The following is a 13,596-nucleotide window of genomic DNA, read 5'->3' on the forward strand; positions in this document are numbered from 1 at the left end:
TGCTCAGAACTCCAGATCCCCCCACAGACATGGCACAGGGTCCTTCTGAACAATGACATCAATACAGAAATAGCTGCAAGGGAAGGAGCCTGTGCTTTCAGTTTTCCACTCTTGCTCGTCTGAGTGTGCAGTGGGAGATGGGGATTTATTTCTCTCTTTGGGGAAGACACTGAGACCCCAGTTCTCATTAGGACGTGTCTGAGCTGTTCCTGAGCCCCTGCACACACAGAGCTGCCCCTAGGCAGTGCCAGGAGATGTGAGCAGGACAGAGCTGAGCACACAGCGGGTGGGACGGGGTCTGTGACACTGACAGGGAGCAGACCAGGGACAGACACACAGCTGCAGGCAGCACAGACATGGGCAGGGAGAAGGAGCTCCCACCAGATATGCCAGGGATGGGATATTTCAGGGATCCTGAAATGCTTGAGATGGGATTCATGACACCCCTGCCATCCCCTGCAGTTCAGACACATTTCCCAGTGCAACCCCTGGTCTCCTCTCCTCCCCAGCAGACCCTCTGCCCCAAAGCCATGGGGTCCAGGTCACGAGTCTCCACCTCAGCAGCTGGACCTCCAGGTGAAGGGTTCCTGGAACGTGGTACTCTAAAAAGATGCTAGAAGTACTTGCTCCAAAATGCCATTATGTGAGTGGCAGCAGCACAGCCGGGTCAGGAGAAGGTTTCACAGCATGCCTGTCTGCTTTCTGTCTTCGCTTTATTTTCTGGTAGCACTGCAGTGTCTTTCCCTGTTTCTCCACCTCTCCCTGGTGCTCTTGCTATATGGGGTTGGAATGGGAATGTGGGTCAGTTTTTGTTCTGACAACAACTCAGGGGGTCTTGCCCCAGAGGTGTGTTCATGGAAACCAGATTCCCAATTGCATTTTAAACTGTGATGAACTGTTTTTCTCAGCTGGTAGAAAGAGAGAATGAGCAGAAACATCCCTCCATCAGGGAGGGGGTTTTCCATGAGAAACAGCATGTTTATTTTTCTCAGAGATGTCTGCCCTAACTTGTCACTGTCCTTTCCTCCTTGCACAGGTCCTCATGCCCACAGGCAGTCAATGTCCAACAGCAGCTCCATCATCCAGTTCCTCCTCCTGCCCTTCACAGACACACGGGAGCTGCAGCTCTTGCACTTCTGGCTCTTCCTGGGCATCTACCTGGCTGCCCTCCTGGGCAACGGCCTCATCATCACCACCATAGCCTGGGACCAGCACCTGCACACCCCCATGTACTTCTTCCTGCTCAACCTCGCCCTCCTTGACCTGGGTGCCATCTCCACCATTGTCCCCAAGTCCATGGCCTACTCTCTGTGGGATACCAGGGTCATTTCCTATACAGGATGTGCTTCACAACTCTTTCTGTTTGGCTTTTTAGCTTCAGCAGAATATTTTCTTCTCACCATCATGTTGTACGACCGCTACGTTGCCATCTGCAAACTCCTGCACTACGGGACCCTCCTGGGCAGCAGAGCTTGTGTCCACATGGCAGCAGCTGCCTGGGCCACTGGGTTTCTCAATGCTCTGCTGCACACGGCCAATACATTTTCACTGCCCCTGTGCAAGGGCAATGCCCTGGGCCAGTTCTTCTGTGAAATACCTCAGATCCTCAAGCTCTCCTGCTCACACTCCTACCTCAGGGAATTTAGGCTTCTTGTGGTTTTTATATTAGTAGTATTTGGGTGTTTTATGTTCATTGTGGTGTCCTATGCGCAGATCTTGAGGGCTGTGCTGAGGATCCCCTCTGAGCAGGGACGGCACAAAGCCTTTTCCACCTGCCTCCCTCACCTGGCCGTGGTCTCCCTGTTCCTCAGCACTGCCACATTTGCTGACCTGAAACCTGCATCCATTTCCTCCCCATCCCTGGACCTGCTGGTGTCTGTTCTGTACTCAGTGGTGCCTCCAGCAGTGAACCCCCTCATCTACAGCATGAGGAACCAGGAGCTCAAGGATGCCCTGTGCAAACTCATATCCCTCTGTTTTCTGAAGCAATAAACTGCTTATCTGCTTCTACTTAGCAGTTTTAATGCAACTAGTTACAGGTCCAGCTCGTCATTTGTATTTTCTGTTGTTGATGGTGGTTTTTTATTGTAATAATTTTGTCATCCTCTTTCTAAATCGATGTCTGCTTTTCTTTTATAACCACTGGCTGTGTAAATGAGGAGCCATGATCTGTGTGTATTTTAACAAAGTAAAGGGTCCTTTAGTGACTTGTTTTTCACTATATCCTTCCTGCAAGGCCTTTTGGAGCTGCAAGGACAGTTTCTGTGTATATGGGTGGGAATAAAAGAGTCCATCCTGGCAGCCCTGCCAGGGAGCGCCAGTGCTTGGTTTTCCAGAGCTGTTCTGTTTCCACTCCCACACTCTCCTTCTCATCCCTGGTGTTGGTGCAAGGCCTGAATGCTCTGGCAGCTTGGTCACCGTCCTGCTGTGTGTCAGTGCTGTGGGCGCAGGCAGGGACAGGCAATGGGCACTGCTGTGACAGAGCTGGCCTCACAACAGCCTTTCCAGATAAAAACGTGATCTCCTATAGGCAGGGACTGAAGGTTTAAGTCTTCTTAAAAAGATTCTCTCAAGAACATGTCCAAGAAAGTGACCCACAGATGAAACATCATCGTACAGCTGAACAGTGTGTGTGTGCAGGGCTGGCACACAGCAGTGTCCTCTCACAGCCAGGCTCCTGCCAGAGACCTGCAGGACCAGCAGAGCAGGGGCTGGGCTGTGCCCAGGTTTACTGGACACCCTGGGAAAGCTGCACCAAGGGCATCAACATGGACTGGCCCCTCACAACCACCATTTCCAGCCCTGGCCTCAAACACCACTCAGAGCTCTTTGTCCCTCCACAGACAGACACTAAAAGAGTAGTCCAGCAGACCATGTTTGCATTGTAGTGGTGAGATATAAGCATGCACATCGTGTACGTGAGGTGACATGAACCTGAGTGAGCGCAAACGCCATCAGTTATTCCTTGGGGCTTGTGGGGCAGACAGTTTATTAAGGTCACACCATTTTGGGACTAATATCCCATAGGAAACTACCAGAATGCAGCACTGGGATATGCTTCCTTGAACCAATGTCTATTGCTAATGATGAGGGATATCATAATGAGTGCAGAATATGGTAACACACCACGGGGTTGAGGTGCCTCCCATCCTTTGGGAAGAGGAAGAGAAGGCCAGAGAGACACCATGACTCCTGCCTCTATGTGTAAAAGGGAAACTGTCTGTCCCTGAATATGTAAATGTGTTTTAAGATTCCATGAGGCCAGCTCAGATGTGGCCATCTGACTGTGTGTGACTCCAGGGACAAACCCCAGTGGCACAGTGAGATTAATCTCAGCTCCCTTGGACAGGCTCATTGCAAGTGTCTCTGTTTGCTCCACCACCTTTACCATCTCCATCACATGCTGTTCTACACAGTCCTACACCTGCCCCTCTTTCCCTGTGGGAAATTCTGGATCGTGGTCTCAGAAGTGCCAGAGTGATCAGAGAGGTTCAGAGGTCCCTCAGAAAGGCAGACGTCAAACCCATCTTCAGGAATGGCAGGAAGGAGAACTGGAAGAATGACAGGATGCTCAGCCTACGTTTGTCCCTGGGAGGGTGACAGGTTACATTATTCTTCAGGCATCTCCAGGCAGCAGAAGGACAAGGAAGGAATTGCTGAACCCAAATGGGCAGGGGAAAGAAAGGCATGTTGAGTACATGGAGTTTTGCAAGGCCCCAGACATGGTCTCCTGTGGTGCCTTAGAGCAGACTGGTGAGATCTGGGATGCAGATGTGGATGTTGTGATGGGTGGGGAGTTGGCAGCATGACCAAACCCAAACACCATCAGTGGTACAAAGTCCTGTGTTCAGCCAGTTTCTAGTGGCATCCCTCAGTGATGAGTACTGGGGCCAACACTGTTGAACGGCTTCATTCTGCCTCTTCATTATGGCATGGAGCACATTTTCAGTTCCTTTGTGGATGATGCAAAGCTGGGCAGAGGCCTATAACAACCTCACCTGGTGTACCCTGCCTTGAGCAGGAGAGGGAGACAAGATGATGTTCAGGGCTCTCTTCAAACCTGAGTTGTTCTATGGTTCAGTTATTCTATGGGGAGGATCAGTGTAACATGAGGAAAAAGTTCTTCCCCCAGAGGTGCTGGACACTGAACAGGCTCCCCAGGGAGGTGTCACGGCCCCAACCTGACAGTGTTCAAGAAGAGACTGGACAACGTCCTCAGACACATGGGGTGACCTGTGGGGTGTCCTGTGCAGGAACAGGAGTTGGACTCCATGATCCTGGTGGGTCCTTCCAACTCAGGACATTCTATGATTCTATGAAACACTTGGTCAAAAGTCCATGTTTTCATTGTGCAGATGAGATGTAAACACACACATCATGTGCATGTCCACTGTGTGCATGTGGTGAGATGAACCCAAGGGAGCACAAATGCCATCAGCTGTTCCTTGGGGTGCCATAAAGGTCAGTGGGACAGAGATGGTGTTCAGGGGTCTCTTCCAACCTGTGTTATTGTAGGATTCCATGAATCTTTTCCTTGGAGATATAAAATGTCCCAGAGTAAATACAGCAGCTCCTCTGAGGAACGTTTCTCCACTCAAACCCTTGATAGGAAATCTATCAGATACATTTGATGAAAGCAGCTCAGTTTGATCTGCTCACACACTGGACCACAAGGAGGGTGATGGTGGGTACGATGCCGTGTGGTCACTTGTGTCTCAGGAACTCATAGTCCAGTAGGAGCCAATGGGTGTGGAGGGCACTGTGAGGTCACTTCTGCCTCTGCAGGGGATTGGCCAACAGCAGGAACATGGCTGGGAAAGGACTGTGAGGTCATCCACACAGATGAGCAGTGTGGCCCAATCAGCATGGCTTGATGAAAGGCAGGTCCTGCTTGACCAGCCTGATCTCCTTCTGTGACAAGGTGACCACTGAGCAGATGAGGGAAAGTCTGTCGTGGGCAGTGAATCCGCCACACGGGCTGTGGGTGTTGTGTCCTTAGACTGCAGTGAAGCCTTTGACACCGTGTCCCACAGCATCTCCTGGAGAAGCGGCAGCTCGTGGCCTGGATGTTGTATGTGCGATGGGTAAAGAACTGGCTGGAAGGCATTTTAGAGCCATTTGTCCCCTTCCTGTTCACATGGGCATCCCATGAATGCATCACTGCCCTCTGTCACAGTGTAGACAGGCACAAGACCTTCTCCACCTGGATCTCTCACCCCACCAATGCCACTGGTTTCTCCAGCACCCTCATCCTGGACTGTGGGATGCCCAGAACAGCCCTGCCAAGACAGTGTGACAAAGCCTTTTTTCTACACCTTCCTCACATCCCTGCTCAATCCCCTCATGTACAGCTCAACAAACAGAAAGGTTGGGTACAAGTGGGGCATTGAGAAAAATGGTCAGGAAGACTTTGAGGTGCACAGAGAGCCCATCGACATGTTGGCAAGCTGCTCTCTCTGAACAGGCCCAGAGGACCTGGACTGCATTTGCTGTGTCCCAGAAACTCGCCTGGAAGGTTGGGATATGGAGAAGAGGTTTGGTCTGGGAAGGGACAGACAGGGGCTGGTGGAACTGGCTGGTGTGACCGTGAGACGTCTCTCCAACACCTCAGAAAAGTCCTGGCTCTCAGGGAGGCTGCATGGTCCTCTGAGAAAGAAAATAGCAAACATGACTTATCATGGAATCATAGAATAATTGTGGTTGGAAGAGACCCTTAAGATCATCGAGTCCAACCATAACCTAAATCTGGCACTAAACCATGTCCTAAGAGCCCCATCTATCTGTGTTTTAAACACCTTCAGTGATGGGGACTCCACAACCTCACTGGGCAGTCTGCTCCATTGCTTCAAAACCCTTTCCCTGAAGAATTTATTCCTCATACCCAATCTAAACCTCCCCGTGCGCAACTTGAGGCCATTTCCTCTTGTCCTATCACTTGCTACTTGGGAGAAGAGACCAACACCCTCCATGATAAAACCTCCTTTCAGGTAGTTGTAGACAGCGACAAGGTCTCCCCTCAGCCCCCTGTTCTCAAGGCTGAACAGCCCCAGCTCCCTCAACCGCTCCTCGTGAGCCTGGTGCTCCAGACCCTTCACCAGCCTTGTCACCCTCCTCTGAACTCTCTCCAGCACCTCAATGTCTTCCTTGCCATGAGGGGCCTCAAACTGACCCCAGGATTCAAGGTGCAGCCTCACCAGTGCCCAGTACAAAGGGATGATCACTTCTCTAGTCCTGCTAAAGCTCTGATTGAATCAAGGCTTGAACACCTTGGTGTGACCCAGTTGGTGACGGGTTGGACTGCAGACTCCTGAGGTCCCTTCAGCCTCAGTTCTCTCATGATCCCATTGTGATGTTGGGCTCTGTTTCAGACTGGAGCAGAGCAGGCGATGATGGGGCAGGACCCACCTGTGCTGTAGGTGACCATCTAAACCAACATCTCCGCCAGGGAACCAGCCAACACCTCAGTGTGACTCGCTCTGGGCAACGTGTGAGGAGTCCTGGGCAGGGTAGGTTCAGAGGGCATGGGGCGCTGTGCAAGACACAACATGATCTTGGCTTCATGCTTGTAGGGCCATCAGATGTCAGTTGATGAAAGAGTTTTCCAGAACTGGGGATGGATTTAAAACACAAATGTCTTCAGCTCCAGGGACACAAACACCTGGTGCCAGTGTAGATGCCCCGGGAACCCCTGCCCAGGCTCCACCTGCACTGCAGGGTGCTCTGGTCTCCCCAGGTCCTGTGTGACAGATGCCAATTCCAGGCCAGCACCTCAGGTACACTGGGGCCCTAAAATGGCCCTGGCTGTTTATGGTGAGACACCTGATGACTGATGTTTATCTGAAAATGTCCACTTTATTGTTGTTGTTTTGTTTGTGGTTTGTTTTGTTGTTTTTGTTGCTGTTTTGTTTTTGTTTTTGGTTGTTGTTATTAATTGGTTTGAGGGTTTTTTGCTTTGTTTTTTAGGGTTTTTTTGTTTCTTTTGTTTGGTTGGTTTCTTTGTTTGATTGGAGATCTTTGTTTAGTTGTTTTTTTAACATATTAAAATTAAAAAGAAAAAAGCTAAAAAGTGAATTATGGGGAAGGAGAATAAATTCTGGTCTTCTCCTGTACTTCTATTACCGAGTCTCTGGTGGCCAATGAGGGAACCGGTAGACTGGGGGTGGGGGTGAGGAGCCAGGTTGTCCATACAGTGTTCAGCCTCAAGGACTGTTCTCCTGCCTGTCCAGATGTCTTCAGGAGACCCTCGGGATCAATGTCCAGTGTAGAATGCTGCTGTCACTTCTTCTATACACTGGAAAGTGATTGAAAATACCCTTGAAAGAAAAAAACCCTCCTTCATGAAATCTTTGAAATCATCATCACTAAGTGTCCCATTGAAACCTCTACAGTTAGTTCTGCAAGTCTGGAAAATTTGAAGAAAATTACAGAAAAGAACATCGCTCGTTAGGGCTTTCTGTGTTTTAATGAGCCCCATGGTGTGTTTGGTGCTGAGTCCATGAACCTCAGATACCAAGCACAGACTGAAGAATCTGCTCAAGAAGTCCAAGCCAAAACAAACTCCAAAGTACCTTGAAGCATTAATGGGCCCCACTGAGGGCTGTTACTGACAAAGCCTCCCAGGGACTCGTTAGAGCAGATAATTGGAGGCTGTGATTGCATCAGGCAAAGGCAAAGTGCAGCAGCTCTGATGCTGAGAAAGCCCTTGGTTTGTCTGATGAAGGACAATGGCCAAGCCTTGAGCCCCTGCCCCTGGAAGGGAGATCTTGTCCCTCACGTGTGGCTCAGGGCTCTTCCTGGGGCTGTGGGGAGTGCGATGCCCAGTGCAGGACAATGGTGTGACACTCCCTGGGGGTGCAAGGAGGCAATGGGGTGCCATGGCCATGACAACCATGTGTCTCCTCTTAGGCCTCACTGGCAGAGACATCAGCCAGAGCCAAGGGGACAAAGACCTTGACTCTTGCAGGGACATCCAGTGTCACCCTTGGCCATGTCCACCATGGTCCATCCTGCACTGTCCCAGGCCTGTGGCTGTTTCCCCACAGGCAGCAGACACCCCATGCGCTTCCCCACCTTGTTCTCAGCCCAGTGTGTCCCCACCTGTGCTGCTGTCTCTCCATCCTCACCAGCTGTTCTGGAAACACAAAGCCATGGCTGATCCAGAGTCCCTCTGAATAACCACAGCACTGTGCTCAGAATGACATTTCTTGATCCTGAGCTCCACTCTGGACCTCCAGAGCTGCAGTGTCTGATGGTTTTCCTTTCTCATGCTGTTTCCCTCCTCTCATCATCTTGGAAAGGGATTTTCAGGATTTCTGGAGCTACTACTGCCCTTTCTTGTCATGGTTTCACCACAACCACCAACTAAGATTATGAGAGCTGCTCACATCCTGCCCCCAGTCCCCAAGTGGGGTAAGGGAGAGAACTGAAAGGGAAGGGAGAAACTTGTGGGTTTATATTAAAAAAAAAAAAAAAAAAAAAAAAGGACAATAGAAATAATAAAAGAAACACATTACTAATAATAATATCCTTATGCTATTTCTATTTACATAAAGTAAAATATGTGATACTCAGTGCAATCCCCCACATAACTCCAGTTGTGCTGAACAGGCAGCCCAAAAGATGAGAGCACCCTGGTCCTGAACAGCTGATCCCAGCAAGAGAAAGTACAAGTGCAAAAGGCAGAGAGGCCCAAGGGCCAACTGCAAAACAGCAAAATGTCATAAAACTGAACGAACACTGAACTCCCAGTGGAATGGAACTGCTGAACAGAACTAACAGAGGATCCAGAAAACGCGAACGAACTAGCTGGAAAAGGCGTCTCCAGCTTTATATAGAACATGACACTCATGGTAGAGAAGAGCTTGTTGATTTACCTGGATGACTCCACCACTCCCCTGGGCAGCCTGTTCCGGTGTCCCACAACCCACAATCAAACCTGTGCTCAGGACCCTTCCCCAGCTCCATTCCCTTCTCTGAACTCACTCCAGCGCCTCAATTGTGATGGGTCCAAAACTGACTCCAGGATTTGAGGCGCAGCCTCAGCACAACCACGGCCCTGGTCCTGCTGGACACTCTATTCCTGATACAAGTCAGGATGCTGGTGGCAATTTTGGCCACCTGGGCACACGCTGGCTCATGTTCAGCTGCTGTCACCAACACCCCCAGGTCTCTTTCCACCAGGCAGCTACCCAGCCGCTCTTCCTCAAGCTTGTAGCATTCATGGGGTTGTTATGACTCAAGTGCAGGACCCAGCACTTGACCTTGTTGTACCTCAGACAATTGGCCCTAGCCCAGGTTTGTCAAACTCATTTTCAACGGGGGCCACATCAGCCCAGACATGTGGCTGCAGGTCATGACCATGGCCACCAGATCATAGTTGGAAGTCACCACCATGGCCACCAACCACCCACAGACATGGGATGCCACCATGACCACCAGCACCAGATGTGCAGGTCATGACCATGGCCACCAGACCATGGTTACGAGTCACCACCATGGCCACCAACCACCCACAGCCATGAGATGCCACGATGGCCACCAGCCATGTGCTTGCAGGTGACCACCATGGCCACCAGGCATGTGCTTTCAGGTTGTCACCATGGCCACCAACCACCCACAGCCATGAGATGCCACCATGGCCACCAGCCATGTGCTTGCAGGTGACCACCATGGCCACCAGGCACGTGCTTTCAGGTTGTCACCATGGCCACCAGTCACTCATGGCCATGAGATGCCACCATGGCCACCAACCACCCACGGCCATGAGATGCCACCATGGCCACCAGCCATGTGCTTGCAGGTCACCACCATGGCCACCAGCCACCAATGGTCATGAGTTCCCAGAAATACTCATGAGTTGCCTCCATGTCCACCAGCACCAGCCGTGTGGCTGCAGGTCATGACCATGGCCACCAGAACTGCTCAAGTAGGAGTAGTAACATTTATACAGTCCTAAAATTACATTTGGTCCTTTGAAGGCAACCGTGAGGCTGATGTGGCCCCCAGTGAAATAAGTTTGGTAGCCCTGCTTTAGCTCATCGATAGAGCTGGTCCAGATCCCTCTGCATGGCCTTCCCACCCTCCAGCACATCAACACTCCCACCCAACTTGGTGTCATCTGCAAACTAAGTGTGCACTTGATCCCCTCATCCAGATCATTGATAAAGAGACTACACAGAACTGGCCCCAATACTGAACCCTGGGGACACCACTCGTGAGCGGCCACCAGCTGGATCTGACTCCTTTCACTACAACTCTTCAGGCCCAGCCCTCCAGCCAGTTCTTTACCCAGCAGGAGTGCACCTGGTCAAGCCATGAGCAGCCAATATTTTTGTTTTATTATTTTGTTTCATTTTATTTATCAATAAATATGGTATTTAAAATGTGTATATACCTCTATATATATGTATATTTGTATACATTTTATATAGATATGTATAAAACCAGAGAAATTAAATATACATAACCATTATAATGTACATATAAAATGAGTAACACCTTCTCCAATAAGACATAATGGAATGAAGAAGTAGATTTTAATGAGAGTAGAAAGAAAAGTACAAGGATGGGTCCACATGCCCCACTTCATCAAGTGCAGAAGCACCCACAGATGTGTGGGGTGGAGGAACTTCCAGAAGGTGGGAAGCACACAGGCAAGTTGGATCATGCCCAAGGGCCAAGATCCCCCAAGGGGGCCACCAATAGACCCTCAGCGCAAATCCTTTAACATACAAAGAAAAGCCCAGTCCTGTGAGCTGGACTGGAAGGTCCCCACATCCAAGCCCAGCCCAGCAGGACGGGCCTTGCAGGATTACTGGGTCAGACTTCGAGCTCCTCTCGATGCTGCGAGACACAGGGAAACCATCTGTGAACATGGGAAACCAGGAGAAAACGCCAGCTTCAGAAAAACATGTGCATGGGGACAGTATGGAAAAGACACAAAGGGGATCTCAAAATAGACCACGTGAAGCAGAGGAACTTGTCAATGAACTGATGGCCCACAAATTGGATTTTGAGGTGCCAGAGGAAGGGTGGTGGGGAACTGCCTTTCCCCATGGTTGTAGGGGATCTTACAGCTGCTTGTAAGGGCACTGTGGGGTGCAGGCTGGTGATAAATAGGTTTCCTTGTCCTTAGGATCTCAGAGGGGATCTCAAAATAGACCACGTGAAGCAGAGGAACTCGCCAATGAACCCTGAACCACAAATTAGATGTTAAGGTGCCAAACAGAGGCACCCCCCTGGTTGTGGGGGTCTCTCAGCCACCTGTAGGGCCAATGGGGGTGCAGGCTGGTGATAAACAGGTTTCATTGTGTGACAGCCTTGAAGTGCTCCCCCCATCCTTAGCAGAACAAAGACCTTGTTATGCCTTAAACATCTGGGTTTTGTTGATTTGGGAGGAAGAGCTAGATGACACCTCGTCTTTCCCGAAGTTTTATGGCCATGGAGGCAGAAGATAAGGACAATTAACAGTGTTGCTGTGAAAGGCCTCATGGCCTAATGGAGATGATAGAGATGAACCATCTGTCTGACAACCAGCTACCAGAAGAAACCACGAACCATCCATAGAGACCCATGGAGACCATAGAGACTCATAGAGACCCATAGAGACCATAGAGACCATAGAGACCCATAGGGACCCATAGAGACCCATAGAGACCCATGGAGACCATAGAGACCCATAGGGACCGTAGACACTCGTAGAGACTATAGAGACTCATAGAGACCCATAGAGACCCATAGGGACCCATAGGGACTCATAGAGACCCATGGAGACCATAGAGACCCATAGGGACCCATAGAGCCCCATGGAGACCCATAGGGACCCATAGAGACCATAGAGACCCATGGAGACCATAGAGACCCATAGGGACCCATAGAGACCATAGAGACCCATAGGGACACATAGATACCCAGAGACACCCATAGAGACATGTAGAGACCATAGAGACCCATGAAGACCCATAGAGACCCATAGAGACCATAGAGACCCACGGAGACCATAGAGAACATAGAGACCCATAGGGACCATAGAGATCCATAGAGACCCATAGAGTCATCCCGGGACCAATGTACCCGCGGGGTGGTGATATCTGAGATCTCTCTCTCCCCCTTTCTCTTCCTGATATCTTAGTTTTCCTCTTCTCTCTCTCTCTTCCTTCTTCCCTCTTCATCCCATCTGTTGAGTCAGGATTAACTCATCCCTCATCCCATCTGTTGGGACGGGACACGTTGTCCTTAGGCTCATAACCTGACTGAATGTTCCCAACTGCTCTGGCTGAGCGAGGGGAGAAGTCAGGAGTGCTGGGACCTGCCCTGGTCCACCTGAACCACACCAGCCAAAGCAGTGTGTGCGTGTGTCATGGCAAGGGCTGGGGAAAGGGTGGTGGTGGATGTCAATGTCTGAACGCTGTAGGACCTGAGCAGGGTGCACATGGTGTGGAACAAGGGCTGGGGATGGTACTGGCTGGGATGGAGCTGATTTTCCTCTTCACAACCCCTGCTGATGGTGCCCAGAACAGCTCTGACAACACTGACGTTGTAGCAGTTGCTGAGCAGCACTGGCACAGCCTTGAGGCCTCCGCTGTTTCTCACGCTGCCCTAACAGTGTGGAGGCTGGAGGTGACAAGAGGCTGGAGGGGACGAAGCCAGGAGAGCTGACCCCAACTGACCAAAGGGATACTCCATACCATATGATGTCAGGGTCAGCAATAAAACTGAGGAGGCAGGTGTGTTCTTCAAAACATCCTTTGCTCAGAGACAGGCTGGGCATATGTATCTCCTGCTGTGAGTAACTATTTCTCCACTTATTAAATTGTCTTTATCTTGACCCATGAGGTTTTCTTTCTTGCTTCTGCCCTTCCAGTTCCAGCCCAATCCCACTTGTGGGGTGTGAGCAAGTGATTGGGTGGGCGCCGCCAGATGGGGTCACTCTAACATGTGCACAGAGCAAATAGGTTGTGCTGGTGAGGTCCCTGGGGTCTCAGTAGAGTCTTTTATCTGGACAGGAACAACCCTAGGTTCCAGTATAAGCTGGGGAATGACCTATTAGAGAGCAGCGTAGGGGAAAGGGACCTGGGGGTCCTGGGGACAGCAGGGTGACCATGAGCCAGCACTGAGTCCTTGTGGCCAGGAAGCCAATGGTACCTGGGGTGGATTAGAAGGGGGGTGGTAAGTAGGTCAGAGAGGTTCTCCTGCCCCTCTACTCTGCCCTTGAATAAAGGGTTTAGTTCAGTTACTATCAGGATAAACTTGAGGATCATATACATATATATAATATATACAGCCATAGCACCCTGAGAATGGCTGATCTGGGAAGCTAAGCAGGGTTGGGCCCGGTTAGTACTTGGATGAGAGACCTTGTGGCCAGGAAGCCAATGGTACCTGGGGGAGATTAGAAGGGGATAGTCAGTAGGTCAGAGAGGTTCGCCTGTCCAGAACTCTACCCTTGAAAAAAGGGTTTAGTTTGGATACTACCAGAATATACTTGAGGAACATATATATATATATATATATATATATATATATATATATATATATATATATATATAAAATATATATATAAAATATATGCAGCCACATCACCCCGAGAACATCTCA

The 13,596-nt window shown here is 50.2% G+C and overlaps 2 protein-coding genes across 2 annotated transcripts in view; both read left to right on the forward strand.

Annotated features, from left to right (window-relative positions):
• LOC308052349 (olfactory receptor 14A16-like) overlaps positions 1-13,596 on the forward strand; it is a gene marked incomplete at its 5' end in the record, with an annotated part of 255,248 nt that overhangs the window by 103,573 nt on the left and 138,079 nt on the right. The gene's annotated exons all lie outside the window — the stretch shown is intronic.
• On the forward strand, positions 1,060-1,992 carry LOC308052335 (olfactory receptor 14J1-like; the record flags this gene model as incomplete). The annotated part of the gene is made up of 1 exon (XM_080364423.1): positions 1,060-1,992. The coding sequence occupies one exon, from the start codon at positions 1,060-1,062 to the stop codon at positions 1,990-1,992; it is 933 nt and encodes a 310-aa protein (XP_080220549.1).

This window comes from Nesoenas mayeri, assembly GCF_963082525.1.
Source record: "Nesoenas mayeri genome assembly, contig: SCAFFOLD_40, whole genome shotgun sequence".
Lineage (NCBI taxonomy): Eukaryota > Metazoa > Chordata > Aves > Columbiformes > Columbidae > Nesoenas > Nesoenas mayeri.